This window comes from Asterias rubens, chromosome 12 (assembly GCF_902459465.1).
Source record: "Asterias rubens chromosome 12, eAstRub1.3, whole genome shotgun sequence".
Classification (NCBI taxonomy): domain Eukaryota; kingdom Metazoa; phylum Echinodermata; class Asteroidea; order Forcipulatida; family Asteriidae; genus Asterias; species Asterias rubens.
In genome coordinates, this window is record NC_047073.1 from 129664 (window position 1) to 145391 (window position 15728).

The 15728-nt window shown below is 36.4% G+C and overlaps 1 protein-coding gene across 2 annotated transcripts in view; it reads right to left on the bottom strand.

The window, feature by feature from the left end:
* Positions 1 to 7494: 7494 nt before the first annotated feature.
* Positions 7495 to 15728, bottom strand: part of LOC117297401 (translation initiation factor eIF-2B subunit beta-like) — a 30646-nt gene continuing 22412 nt past the window's right edge. The window contains exons 1-12 of one of the 2 annotated variants that reach the window (XM_033780409.1): positions 15556 to 15599; positions 14342 to 14432; positions 13968 to 14174; positions 13177 to 13228; positions 12627 to 12686; positions 12083 to 12229; positions 11385 to 11444; positions 10805 to 10938; positions 9992 to 10052; positions 9688 to 9747; positions 8557 to 8693; positions 7495 to 8028 (exon numbers count right to left, since the gene is read on the bottom strand). In XM_033780409.1, the coding sequence (XP_033636300.1) occupies positions 7947 to 8028; positions 8557 to 8693; positions 9688 to 9747; positions 9992 to 10052; positions 10805 to 10938; positions 11385 to 11444; positions 12083 to 12229; positions 12627 to 12686; positions 13177 to 13228; positions 13968 to 14174; positions 14342 to 14394 (1053 nt within the window). In that variant the 5' untranslated portion in view covers positions 14395 to 14432; positions 15556 to 15599 and the 3' untranslated portion in view covers positions 7495 to 7946. Of the gene's footprint in view, positions 8029 to 8556; positions 8694 to 9687; positions 9748 to 9991; positions 10053 to 10804; positions 10939 to 11384; positions 11445 to 12082; positions 12230 to 12626; positions 12687 to 13176; positions 13229 to 13967; positions 14175 to 14341; positions 14433 to 15555; positions 15600 to 15728 lie in introns of those variants that run through there. The other variant, XM_033780410.1, reaches the window with a different exon arrangement.

A 15728-nucleotide genomic window follows, 5' to 3' on the forward strand; every position in this document is an offset into this window, starting at 1 on the left:
TTGTTATTATTTAATACTTTCTTTGTATATGGTATATATCAATGCAAAGCTGAACTGTTCCTCTTTAAAATGATACCACAATTGCAATGATTACATGTTGCTGGACTTGACCACGTTAATGAGAATGAGACAAAGTCACAAATCAAATGTGCCAAAATTTGCAATTTTGTGTTACCGTGTGAACAATCAAATTGACACTGTAATTCAAACAAGCAAGACAACTTACTGATCTTGATCCACTTTATTGAGACAAGAAGTTTGGTATAGAGCAAGACAACTTACTGATCTTAATACACTTTATTGATACAAGAAGTTCAGTAACGAGTGGATGATCCGAAGGCGTTGATGACAGCCTGGCACCTTCTTCTCATGCTGTACAAAAGTCTTGTGATGCACTGATGATGAGGGATGGCGTTCAATTCTTCATAAAGGAACCTGGTTAGGTCAGCCACAGTTGATGTGTTGGTGGTTCTGGCGTGGACAGCGCGGCCAAGCTGGTCCTACAGATGTTCCATGAGATTCAGGTCTGGACTGTTAGCGGGCCAATCCTTCCGGTGCACCAACATTGTTCAGGTAGTCAGTCACCAGTCGGGCTCGATGGGGGGCGAGCGTTGTCATCTTGAAAGATGGCATTTGGGTCCAAGAATCTGCAAGTATGGGACTGCAATCGGCTGTAGAACATCGTCTTGCAAATACCCATCAAACAAGGTGTTTTTCAAGAGATGAGGGTTAATTGTTTCTGATGAGCTCACTGGTGCAAATCTTTGTGTAAATCATTAATGGTTCTGAAAAGCTTGATCGGTTTGGTTATTGAGCATTACCTATTGACCATTTAGCACAGACAACGGTAATTTTGGCACATTTGATTTGTGACTTTGCCTCATTGTTATTCGTGTAGCCAAGTTCAGCAACATGTAATCATTGCAAATGTGGTATCATTTTAAAGAGGAACAGTTCAGCTTTGCATTGATATATACCATATACAAAGAGAGTAATAAATAATAACAAATATACTGGATTGAAAAAGTTTCCTTACTTTTTGTGAGCAGTTTAGTTACCACTACTACTACCATGCATATCAGCCTATACAATAAGAAGGTATATTCATTTAGAAATTAAGTTTTGTTATGTTATTGAAATGCATAATGAACGTAGTAATCCTATTGTTGTCTTATAATAACTGGCTGCAAGTATTCCTATATTCATTCTATATCTAACTATGATGCAACAAGTGAATGAAATATTTGATATATCATCAGTCAGTTTATGTTCACAACTACTTTAGAATATTCCCCAAAAATTTACTCATTATCTCAATGTCACAAAAATACTTTGACATGCTAAAATATTATTGTCTTACCGATACATATATTTTTTATGTGAGTTATTTCACTCATTTCTAAAAAAAATACAGCAATAGTAAGTACTATTTAAAGGAAGGCTTTCTGACCATCATTATATTCAAACTGAGTGAGTTTAATGTAACTCTGTGGACATTGTGTTTTGTGTCATACAAAAAGTACCCCGACCCTTTAATGATAAGTAGAACACTAAGATTATATCAAGGGAGCTTTCTCTATTTCAAACTTGATATTAATCCAGTTTTTTTTCCGGCAACATCTCAAACTAATGTATTTCTATATGTAGTTCAGGCCATCGCTCACACATACTAAATATTTTATTTGGAAATTAAATTCTGCATTTGCCTATAACAATTTTTATGTAACACTAATTATGCAATTTTCTTTGTTATTACTGCATTCTTTGTATTGTTTTTAATGACGCTATGCACTTAACTGTAGGGTCATTCCAGAAGTGTCTTGTTTTGGTTTACATTCTTACAATGTACAATAGACCGATCCATTAAGATCCCTTTCCCCCCCCCCCCCCCATTGCGTATTGACTAATCAAAACCCATTGCACAACCAAAAGTCTGACACTATAAAGCCCGACATGCGTGGGGGTGTGTTTAGTGCGCCCGGCAGAGTCGTGCAGAATGGCATTGGAGAGGCTCACGTGTTCTTGCTCACACGTGGGCGGAGCCTAATGGATCGGTGTATTCTTTTCGCAATTTGGTGATGTACAATAAGTTCATCTGACTAGTATCCTATCTTAATGTACACAACCACTGCATCGCACTAAACAATCAATGTTTTTAAATGGAACTCCGTTTTGTGTTTTTGTTTAGATTAAATTCATTAAAAAATGAAGATAAAACCGCCCCAGATAACAGAGTCAGTCTTGTAAAATGAAGATAAACGTTAAAATTGGGCTTCACGGTCGCAAGTTTTATGAGCTGGCATGCTTTCGTGCTTTGCGCTCAGAGTTCACAACAGCCTATCACATCCCTGCTTTATGAACCTACATTGACTACACATCATTGCATCACTACAAGTCAATTTAATTGTTTGTGCACATCTGGGATCATGGTACATGCAGCAAGATCCTAAATTGTTGCAGTTTAAAACGCATTTCGATACAGTATAGTATTTACCTGCCATTAATTGCTGAATTGACCGTTTTTAAGAGGTTGGACAAATCCTGTGAAGAGCTTAATTTTGATCTGATTATGAATCAAGATCATGCTTTCTTTTGATTTTCGGAGCATTGCACTTATTTTATTGGCTATTTAATAACACTGCTAATAATAGTTATGTGTATACCATATAGGCATTCTGAGGTGTATCAAGTTTTATTTATCAAATATTTCTCTTTTGACACATATTGTTTCCTTAATTTTAATATAAAATTTGTTACTTTTTGTAATCGATATGAATTAATGGTAGATTTTAAGTAAATAAATATTAATCAGCCTTTAACAGATTTGAATTAATTGGAAAGCGAGTCTTTGATTAAATTGTCATTATTAGCCATCTCACGTACATCATAACTAACAAATAGCAAATTTATCTCGCAATAATTATGTATAATGGAGATTTTTGTTGTACATTTATTTTTTGAAATGAATTTAAATACAATAATTGAGTTCATATTGACTACCAATCTGCTATAACTCTTCGAACTTTTGTATGAAATAATTAATTTATTGTCATAACTGTTTCAAAACAGGGGATAGAGCCTTGCCTAAAAATACACCACAATATTTGGCCAGTTTTTGCAATTGAAACATCTTGTGTATAAACTGTAGACTAATTACACATAGGCTGTTTGGAAAAGGTCACGGTCACATGGATTTCTTTGTTTGAAAAAACCCGTCATGTTCTCAAGAAACCATTAAGAAACCAACAGTTCTTTTCAGAACCACCCCAACTCGAATTAGAGATTTGCATTTCATGGTGTTACTGCAAACCTTTCCTATATCAAATTTCCACCATGCAAAGTTTCAAATCCTAGTCACTTAAAGGCAGCGGACACTATTGGTAATTGTCAAAGATTAGCCTTCACAGTTGGTGTATCTCAACATATGCATAAAATAATAAACCTGTGAAAATTTGAGCTCGGTCGGTCATCGAACTTGGGAGATAATAGTGAAAGAAAAAACACCCTTGTCAAACAAAGTTGTGTGCGTTTAGACGGTTGATTTCGAGACCTCAAGTTCTAAACTTGAGGTCTTGAAATCAAATTCGTGGAAAATTACTTCTTTCTCGGAAACTATGGCACTTCAGAGGGAGCCGTTTCTCACAATGGTTTATACCATCAACCGCTCCCCATTACTCATCACCAAGAAAGGTTTTATGCTAATAATTATTTTGAGTAATTACCAATAGTGTCCACTGCCTTTAACGACTTAATATTATTTTTGGTTCTAAGATACGTTTCAATGTTTTACAAATTAATTGTGACTTTGTTATTGGTGTAATGACATCACATGACTGTAAATGACTGTCAATTTTTGTATTTACTTACACACCTCACTGCTTATTAACATAATGACAAGCGACAAACTATTGTAATTTTTATATAGTAAATATTTTATGTAGTTAGAAATTAACAGATGTAAGGATTAACTTATGTACACTTTGTACCTGTAAAGTTTCAGATTGCTTAAGGCCAATAACAAATAAAACACCAGTTGATCGTCCAGGTGTTTCAAATGCCAAGCATTTAAATTCAAATTGGCCACCAATTCTTCAGTTTAAAGTCAACACTTACTTTATGTAGTTACAAGTTCTTAAAAGATTAGTAAGTTAATCGTTAATACACAGAAAATTTGTCTTTTAAAAAAGAAAAATAGTTTAAAAACGGATGCAGCCTCAAATGATCAACGGGATTTTTATTTTATTTGGCCTAATGGGTAGTCTCATGGAGGTAAAGGGAGGTTGAAGACAAAAATATGTTAATCAAACATTTACCACTTTGTTATTTCTGGTGGGTTACTGGAAAGTAGTGAAATCACTGGAAGAATAAATCTTTACCAAATCTCAAGAACAAAATTATAAAATTTGTAATTATTAAGAGAATGTAAGTAGTTTTGGATGAAAGAGTTTTGTAATTGGATGTTGTAAGGTGGGTATTTAAACTTACATTAAACTTGCATGGTTTGAAGATAATGAAGGTAAAAAGCTTGCCCGACTCATTTCTCAAAAACTCACAGCACTTCATCAAGTACATTTGTGATATTTTAAGGGAAGCTTTCCACTATCCTTTCTTCAAACTGATAGGTTAAATGTAAATCTGTTAGCATTTTGTTTTGTGTTACAAAAAGTACCAAACCATTAAGTTGTCAAGGCGAGTGCTTAGATTTCAGATCGATCGATCGATCAAGGCCAAAAAGCTTTATTGACCCTGATATGTAACCAAGGATTAAGAGATAGTTGGATTAGCTGACTAATCTGGTGTTGAGTGGATTAGTCAACTGTTTGGTCAAATGTATAGCTTAATACTAAAATGACTTGCTGATTATACACAGATGCTTAAATGGCCCGATAGGTCAGGCGTCGTAGGCCTATAGAGTAGTTGATCAGTTATACTTCTAGCTGATCAACTAGTACTTAATCAGCTATACATACAACCCTTTGGTTGATTAGTTGAATGTCTAGTTTATAAGATATCTAATTAATACTAAATAAACATTGTAATCTAGCTCTGGAAATGTTTTGACTTGCTTTTAGGCTACCTGACGGATACATATACTAAACTGGCTTATTATAATTCTTTAAGTTGTCCCTTTTTACCTCATTATGTATAAGTGAATATTTATGAACCAATTTTGTAAGGTGGTAATTAGTGTACTAATTATTCATGATCTTATGAGCAAGTGCCTTAATAAACCATCTATGTACATCCTTAATACAATACTTATCAGGTTCTTCCGTTGTCAACTTTGTGTTAAGGAGAATAGACAAGAAAGTGTAGGTTCATGGATAGAATGACGAGCCGAAGACCCCCATACACATGGCATCACTGCAAATCAAAAGCCTGGTGAATTCTGTATATTCAAACTTCTCCTAATTACTTTAACAAAGCCATCAATGGACTTGTTCCCCAATACATCACCGATCTTAAACCACATCAGTCATCTTTTCGCAATGGACCTTCTTCTGGTAAATCTCTTCTCTACGGTACAACAAATGGAAACTCCAGTCATACGACCGCCATGCAGTTTCAAAGTGAAGCACCCTACACTATGGAATGATCTCCCTTAGTCACATTCAAACTTCACCAAATGTGAACATTTTCAAAAAGAGAGTGATGACCCATTTGTACTCAAGAGCAAATTCAATGTAATAGATTCTTTATCAAAGTGCCTTTGAACATATTTATGGATACCGGCGCTATATAAATTATTTTGATTGATCGATTGATACACGCATTATTACAGCATACTCTTTTAGCGTCATAGAATAACTAAGCATCAACCATGATGCAGGTTCTTTGTCCTTAATAGACTTTCATTTCTTTGAACATAACTTGACCGTATGAATCGTAAATACTTCAACTGTTGTTAAACCACAGATTCAGCGCGGTTCTAATCGTTAAAGCATATATTTGTCTTCACAGATGAACTGCGGTAATTACTAAAAATAATTATTAGCATAAAACCTTTCTTGATTACGAGTAATGGGGAGAGGTTGATGGTATAAAACATTGTGAGAAACGGCTCCCTCTGAAGTGCCATAGTTTTTGAGAAAGAAGTAATTTTCCACGAATTTGATTTCGAGACCTCAAGAACTTGAGGTCTCGAAATCAACCGTCTAAATGCACACAACTTTGTGTGACAAGGGTGTTTTTTTCTTTCATTGTTATCTCGCAAGTTCAATGACCGATTGAGCTCAAATTTTCACAGGTTTGTTATTTTATGCATATGTTGAGCTACACCAACTGTAAAGACTAGTCTTTGACAATTATCAATAGTGTCCACTGCCTTTAAGGCTTATTTGTTTAACGACATTCAACTCGGGAATAAAACATGGAATTCTCAAACTTCACTCAATCTATAATTCCTTTATTATCTTCAATTTAAAGCTACTGAGATATTGGAAAATAACAGGCCTGATACTCCCTTCATGTAAGAGCCAGGCAGTTCTCTTCAGTAAAAGGCACCTCTATATTGGAATAGTTCAGGGACAAAGCCACCAACATCTGGCAATAGGGAAGATTTTGTATATTAATTAGGGAGATAGTAAGAATTACAATCAGGGAGATTGTTAACTTGTTCATCAGAACAAGGGAAGATTGGTTTTACTTTTCAGTAAACTGTTTGCAGAATCAGGGGAATTGGCAGCTCTGCGGGGAGTATCCAGTAATGGCAATGATGGAGCCCTACATTGCTTCCAAGAAGTATCAGCTCTGGTTGAACCACAAACCAGCCATGCAAAGTTTAAGATTCTTCTTAACGCTACACTAAGTGGGAATACTGGTCTTTGACAATTACCAAAGGTAAATAAGAGATAAGACTTATTGTTGTTTGTGTTATAGGGCGTTTCTTTAAAATGAACAATCTTTGCTTCTAAAGCAAATGACATACAGTCCCTTTTATACCATTCATTTCTGTACAATCGTCATCATAATCCCCGACATGGCTTACATGTTGGGTTTTTTGACAATTTGTTTTTGAGAAATACATGTGGGTCCAGGAAAAAAAATAAGTAATAACAGTTTTATTTTAGAATGTAAGCATGTGAAACATTGGGAAATGTCAATTCAGGACACGACCTTACCTAGTGGAAGTAGATCAAATCGTGGGAAAATTTGGAACCACTGCGGTAATTTTGGTACCAGCCATTTGTCGCCGTCTGCATTTTTCAGCCACTTGTTTAAGAGCATGCAGCCGCCCTCCCCGAAAAAATTCCCCGTTTCACAATGCATCATTTGAAAAACCCCTATAAGTTTTGGTTTAGTCAGGCAGCCGTGCCCATCACTCAACCCTGAATGTTTATGGTGCGTTCGTTTAGCTTCCCCGCGGTGCTCACTCGGTGAGCCCCTGACAAAAGTAAATTGAACGATCACTCACCCTCTCGTGGTGACGTCATGCACCTGGGGCCAGCCCCAAGTGACCCACTCCACAAGCAGGGCACTGGGGGCTGACCAGGGTGAGCCCCTGAAATGACGTCAAAGCTATTAGAACGCACCGGGGGCAGACCGGGGTTGACCCAGGGAAGCTAAACAATCGCACTCAATGTTTGTTCATGGTTTGTATACAATAAGGGGCAAATTAAAACATTAAACTGCAGAGCAATGTAGCCTTCTTCTGTTTTTATGACATGTCTAAGTGAAGCCAATGAATGTTTTTCACAATAGGACCCCAACTGCCAATACTCTGCTGTGTGGAGAGGCTGTTATTTTCATTGACTACTTTCAGCAAAAAATTGCCTCTCCATGGTAAACTGTAAAGGGCGCTGTATGGTGAATTCCTCGTATTCACCTTTAATCACCCTCAGTTTGTAGTGATTTCTACCACTAGGCGAGTCTGGTTGTGCTATATACGGACTAGATGATGATCATCATGATGGTATTCCATGAACTGTAGAGGGCGCTGTATTGTGCTATTTACGGACTAGATGATGATCATCAGGGTGGTATAACTCACTCAGTAATCTGTACACATATGATGGTGCATTACCGCCTCTGTGAATAGAAGATGAAAATCAATTTTTCATGCTACTAATTATACGCTACTAATTATTTTGAGTAATTACCAATTACCAATAGTGTTAGTGCCTTTAAATACAATTTGCTTCAATCAAGCGCCATGAGCGCCTGCATTGGCGGATACCGGCGCTATACAAGACTTTGATTATTATTATTATTATTATTATTATTAGTATACATATCTTGTCAAGCAATGCCATTAATATTAAGTATAACCACTACTCATCAATATTTAAATCATAAAAACATCTATAATCATTTCAATTAAACTTAAGCTTAAGGACTCAAATGAGCACATTTTTAAGACAAATGGTTATTTATTTGTTATTATGATTATCCAAAAAGGAGTTTTTGTGTATTATTCTAAACTCTTTGAAAACAAATATTCATACAAGGTTTTTTTTATATGAGAATGTTATAATGTTTGAAAATATGTCCATGACTTGTAAAACCTAAACTGTACTTAGTAAGGTACAAAAGGAGAGTTTAAGGATTTTGACTTACATGTTGGATAAATAGAGCGTGACTAATTCTGGTGGGACATAATCAAATACTGGATTATGGATTTGCACCTTGGAGAGAACGTCACCTTCAGCAAATCTCATCACGTCTTGAGGAGACTCAAATTTATTGAAACCATCCTATCAAGAAAAAGAAGAAAAAATCATAAATACCTCAGACAGTTTCGCTATTCCTATTGGTGGAGAGCGCATCACGTGGGGGTGTTTAAACGGTTGATAATGACCAGCTGGAGCTCTGTTTATAACCGGTTGTTTTCTGATATTACGCGCTAGTCTTGGTGCAAGACGTTTTTTTTGTTATGGGCGATGCGGGCGCTGTTGGTGAGGAACACGAGGAACGTCTCAAGACTAACTAGGCGCACATTGCATATCCGCAAACTGTCTCAGTCATAAAAATGCAACCCATGTACACAGCTTATCAATTTAAATTTGTGTTTGTTCGTTTTACAGTACAACTGCCAGAGATAGGATACTTTATCTTTGTCTTAAAGGCAGTGGACACTATTGGTAGTTACTCAAAATAATTATTAGCATAAAACCTTTCTTGCTGACGAGTAATGGGGAAAGGTTGATGGTATAAAACATTGTGAGAAACAGCTCCCTCTGAAGTGCCATAGTTTTGGAGAAAGAAGTAATTTTCCACGAACTTGATTTAGAGACCTCAAGTTTAGAACTTGAGGTCTCAAAGTCAACCATCTAAACGCACACAACTTCGTGTGACAAGGGTGTTTTCTTCTTTCATTATTATCTCGCAACTTTGATGACCGATTGAGCTCAAATTTTCACAGGTTTGTTATTTTATGCATATGTTGAGATACACCAACTGTGAAGGCTAGTCTTTGACAATTACCAATAGTGTCCACTACCTTTAACTCTTTGGTGCACAAGGCGGTCGCTAGCGACCACCAAAACACACTCGGATTAACTGTCATAACTTAAAAACCATGACAACCATTCATACTGCCCTCATTCAATGTTTAGAGCCGCTGTTGATCCTTTCATTTGATGTGATGTTTTACTGGGGGTGTTTTTTGTTTCTTTTTTTGTTAAATTTATCTCTGCACCAAAGGTGTAATTAACATAAACTTCATCATGTGACAATTTTGTTTATTACCTGATCAAATGAACACATATGCTGAGGTGATAGTTTATACATTGGAGCACATACAATCAGCTGTAATGAACAAACACAATTTATAAACATGTGTAAGTAATAAAAATTAAAAAAATATCAACCTTGCATTAAATGATTCAATATATTTCAGTGTCAAATCTTGTAAACAGCAAATGAGGTTATGAAACTGGGGTGTTTAATTAATTAATAGCGGATATCTGCTTTAAATCTGAGATTAACATCCATTTATAAAATAAATGAATATTCATGTTGGTGATGTTCATGAATAATTATGTATACTCACAGGCACTGAGTGATGTTTTGCTGCTAGTGCTAGTGCATAACTCCCACTCACTGCTTTTAATCTATAACAATTAAATAAATAATAAAAGTATAAATTTACAAATTTCATAGGGTGCCTTTCACCATGAAAGACTTAAGGCCTAACGAAAGGCTTAAGGCCTAATGAAAGACTTAAGGCCTAATGAAAGACTTAAGGCCTAACGAAAGGCTTAAGGCCTAATGAAAGACTTAAGGCCTAACGAAAGGCTTAAGGCCTAATGAAAGACTTAAGGCCTAATGAAAGGCTTAAGGCCTAATGAAAGACTTAAGGCCTAACGAAAGGCTTAAGGCCTAATGAAAGACTTAAGGCCTAACGAAAGGCTTAAGGCCTAATGAAAGACTTAAGGCCTAATGAAAGGCTTAAGGCCTAATGAAAGGCTTAAGGCCTAATGAAAGGCTTAAGGCCTAATGAAAGGCTTAAGGCCTAATGAAAGGATTAAGGCCTAATGAAAGGCTTAAGGCCTAATGAAAGGCTTAAGGCCTAATGAAAGGCTTAAGGCCTAATGAAAGGCTTGAGGACTGAAGTCTTTTAATATTTGAGTAAGAAATTGCCTCTTTCTCAAAAACTATGTTACTTCAGAGGGAGCCGTTTCTCACAATGTTTTATACTATCAACAGCTCTCCATTGCTTGTCATACAAAGTGACTTTTTATGCTAACAATTACTTTGAGTAATAACCAATAGTGTTCAAACACTAGGATTAATCCTAGTTTGGTGAAAAGTTTGGTGAAATTGGCGGCTGTGCCTTTAAAGTCTTGCTGTATTTGATGCTTACCCTCCGTTAGCCATGACTGTATGTGTTCCTATAATGACTTTATTAACTCTAGACATAACAGCAAATACTGCAGAATCCGTTATGACTGTCGTCTGAATCTTCTCTTCAGCTAGTCTCGCTGCTAGCTCTTGGCCCTTCAGTCAAAAGGAAGAGAGATTGAAAACTTTGATTTAAAATTCAAAGGAAGAATGATTGAAACTTTCATTTTAAAATTCAATCAAATGCATTATTGGTGTTTCATAACATAAACAGTGACAGTTATAAACAGTAGCCAACATTATTTACAAATCAGACAAATCTTTGAACTGGGCGAAGCCTTGGCTTTTGTACCCTAACCTATTGACAGACTGGCATGCCGTGTAAGTTCACGACAGATAAGAAAAACTGTGCAATTTTGAGGCATATTTGTGTGGATCATTATATTCTACTTGTAAAACACCTTTCCAACCATGCATTTCATAACAAATGGTTTCCAATGCTTTTTGAAGACCAATTCGCCAGATCCAAGGCAACAAGTCCCTTTAATGGATAGATTAAGGAATGCTTCAACGCTTTAAGATTGTGGAGTGTCTTCACTTACCTGATAAGCAGGGGCTGCCTCTGCAACTATTACATGAAATTTACGCTTTCTGGCAGCGTTCTGAAACAAAACCAAATCAAACAATATCAACCCTAATCATACAACAATCCCCACATTGCAAAATATAACCGTACTGTAACATTTTACTAAGGGGCACCTATGCAATGAACAGTGGCATGGAGCCCTTCATGGCAAATCATGTTCCCTGGGAGATGTGGGTTTGGATCACTCCAAAGGGCCATGGAGTCCTTCATGGCCCTTTTGAAGACCAATTCGCCAGATCCAAGGCAACAAGTCCCTTTAATGGATAGATTAAGGAATGCTTTTGATCACTCCAAAGGGCCATGGAGTCCTTCATGGCAAATCATGTTCCCTGGGAGATGTGGGTCTGGATCACTCCAAAGGGCACCAGCTATCTAAAGCTGTCCAGCAGTCCGTCTTTCAACACCTCCTGAGCAACACCCATCGAACTTGAAAGTTTCTGCACTCTATAAAAGTATTTATTATTATTACTGGAACATTTTACTAAGGGGCATCAAGGCAATGACCAGGGACATGAAACCCTGCATTTAAAAATGTGTGTACTGAAACATTTCATGGGGCACCAAGGCAATGGTTATCAATTCCATAACTTTTAAACAATAGAAAGCTTATCTTACACATATAAACATTTTTAAATGGTTTGATCGGTTACTTACCAGTAAGAATGCTTGTACTGTGCGTGATTTACCCATAGTCATTATAACTTCATTAGAATGGATGTGTTCTAATGCTTGCATTGCAATGTTATCAGCACTACTCTCCAGCTCAGTAAACAACTCATTGATGCTTTCAATAACTCGAACCTGTCAAGAAAAACATCAATCTTATAATGAATAATTATTATATGTTGAGACCTATTAAGAACTGACTCCCTGGTAGTGCAGTTAATATGGATCCTATAAGCTAAAGTAGTAGTCCCAGCTGATGTTCTATAAGTTCAGCCAGGTAGTTAAAAAGCAGGACAGTTCTTTCAGGTAGTTAAAAAGCAGGACAGTTCTTTTCAGAACTGAGAAGTCTCAAGAAAAATTTACTCCGCGGTAGTAGAATATAGAGCAGACAGTTCTCTAAAGAACAAACTCTACCTGGTAAGTAGATACACACATGGTGTTACTGCAAACTAAATAGATAATATTAATTAAAATCATAACATCAACTTTCTTCATACTGTCACCACTCTGTTCAATATTTTCAATGTCATACCTTGAGATGTGGGCTTGGCATACTGAAATCATCAGCCTGACCTTCAGCTACTAGCATTTTCTGAAGAAAGAAAAAAACAGAAATTGATTTGCTCTGTTTTAAAATTGATATGTGATGGCCCTTAATCAGAATATCAAACTTCATTTTGCTGATGTATCCACCATACACAACTCAACCATTGAGAGATCTTCCTTTGACCACATTGAGGGTACTGTTTGAGGCTTACTAATTTATGTCTCATGCTACAAATCCAAGCAATGTTACCAGTATTGTAGCCACGGTGGGCGGTGCCGAGCGGGCCTGCCCAGAACTAGCAAAACTTTGCCCAGAACTCACTCTGAGAAAAAGAGCCCAGCACATATTTGCCCCAGATTACACTTCAGCATTGATCGCCCCATATCTAAACATGAATCATTTTGTTGAACCGCTCACCCTTGATGGACTAAATTGGATTTAGAGCCCACCACTAAAATTGGTCTAGCTACAACCTTTAATGTTACAGTTCAAATTTGAGGCCAAGAACAAGAAACAAAGACGGTGTTTGACTTACATGAAGTGATTGCTGCTGGTCTCCCGAGTCTACACTTTGGCCTTTAATGATTCTGAAATAATATTACAAATAATACACAAATCAACATTTTAGACAATAACAAATGAGGTAATAGGCTTTCCCCATTAACGAGTATAAACAACAATTATTTCCATCAAAATCATCTCTGCTCGTATCCACAAGACAAAATGTTACCTCAAAATGTTGCTACATTTGGACAACATATCAAATCCACAATCATTTTCCAAATCGCTTTTTACAAATCAGGAGCTATTTTGCTATTTTTTTGCCCGGGTGAACATGACCAGCGCAGTTCCAAAGTTTGCTACCTGGTCATTATGACAATAATTTATATTGGTCATTTCTTCTCAGAGGTACATGTAATATACAAATACAATCAATCAAACGTTATTGTCCCTGCATGGGAAATTCCTTTTTCCTTAAAAGTGTTTATTTTCACTGATGTGAATTTAACAAAAAATTATAGAGTGCTACTGCCAACCACAAATATTTATATAATTCAGACCTAGATAACTAAAGCAACAAATAGTCCTGTAATGTTGACCCCCTTGCACGCACGTCACATGCGAAGACTGTGCCACGCTCACCATTGTGGTGGTCAATAGGTTAAAAATGCGCATTTCACTGATTAAAGCACAGTGACATTGCCAACCAAAATGGCACATCCAAGATTATTTTGATGATGACATCAAGTGAAATGGGTCAATAATAAATATAATGTACCATCATCAAGTAGGGTTTGTAGTAACACAATCAAATGAGAGACTTACGCAGCAAATTCTTCCCTGATGATCTTAATAACTCTCCTGACCATGTTTCCGACTGCAGACTCTGATGGCTGGGCATCCATCATACGTAATCCTTCTTGTTTAATACGATTCATTAATTCACCGGCGCTAGCCCAACGTGTCTGAGCGATCACTCGTCGTAATAACGATAGAGTCTGATGAGCAACATCATACGACCCCTTCACTTTCCTAAAAAGCAAAAACATTTTTAAAGACACTGGACACCTTTGGTAATTGTCAAAGACCAGGCTTCTCACTTGGTGTATCTCAACATATGCACAAAATAATTAAATGGCGCATTTTGTTGCATTCAACAAAGTTAATGTTAGACACATTGTTAAAAAAAAAAAACTTACCCCTTCTTAAGATCGGAGATAAAGACATTAACTCTCTCTGTCAGATCGGTCATTGTGTCACACTAAATCTTGAAGAAGATACTCAAAAATCCTATTATCAAAAAGTAAGAAGGATTTCGTCTTAGTAATTATAATAATGTAGGCTTGAGGGAAGTTGAGCTATTGTATTACCTAAGTTCCAAATAATGTAACCTTCCTCAAGACCTACTGTAAGGGGAGGATGGAAGGTGAACTCTTTGTAGATCCCAGACGTGTGTTTTGTACACAAAGCGCGGATTGGGTATTTTTTCTTTCCAGGACGAAAGTGTGCAGATAATTCTCCACGTTTGATGTTGTACTGGGAAAAAAATATGCGCACGTTCGGGGACAATCAGCATTTTAAGTGTAATGGTAAAACGGAGTAGTTGGGGACTGGATACGGTAAGAGTTAATTATAAGACTAAGATTAAGAATTTATCATTCTTAACAATTTTTTAGATTGCGGATTGGATTTTCTGTCTTCCCTTCGGACATTGAGTATCAAAGGACACATAGAGCCTAATTTTGGCGAGATTAAACTAAATTAAAAAAAAGAGCGATTTGCGATTACAAAATTCATTGATCCATGAATTGATTAAACCATCATCGTTATTGTCGTGAGAGATGAAGGAAAAGTTTCCGTATGGCGCCACCACTTTTTCATTCGATATGAAATAATTAGTATCTAATTTACCTCAATGAGATATACCTTTTTGTAAAAAAGAGTGAAAAAGTGGTGGCGCCATACGGAAAGTTATCCGAGATGTACTCCTATGAGGTTACGCTAGACGATAGTGGACGAAACCGAAATAGTTCCAGGACTACGAGTAGGAAAAAGCCACCATTTCACCCATTCCATTGAAATTGTGTTACTAAAAAAAGTCAATAGGGCCTAATAATAATACTAATAGCATGGAGCTATAAGCTAATAGTAATTAATATTAATAAAAATAAAGAAAATATAATTTATAAAGCAAAATGAAACCAAAAAAAGTAAACTCCGCTTTTGCGTTAATTTAAATAATAGGCCATGCAATGCCTCAAATCTTAATAGGCCTAATTAAAATAAAGCAGTAACTTCTTTGGGGAATTTTCTCCAAAATGCAAGAGACTGAAAGTCGGTGTATTTAATTAATTAATTAATTGTTACTTTAATAATGTACAATATTGACGAAAGCTTTGGTGTCTGTACTCACCTAAATGTCATCTCAACCACTGCTGACTGCACAATCAATCGTTTATGAAGCGAGCCCTCATGTGTTGGCTTTTATGTAGCGTGTGCATGGGGCGCCCTCTATTGCTTTTTAAAGTGAATGCTTGATCGCAAATTTGATATAGTTACGCTTTGAGATAAAGCCCATCAGCGTCA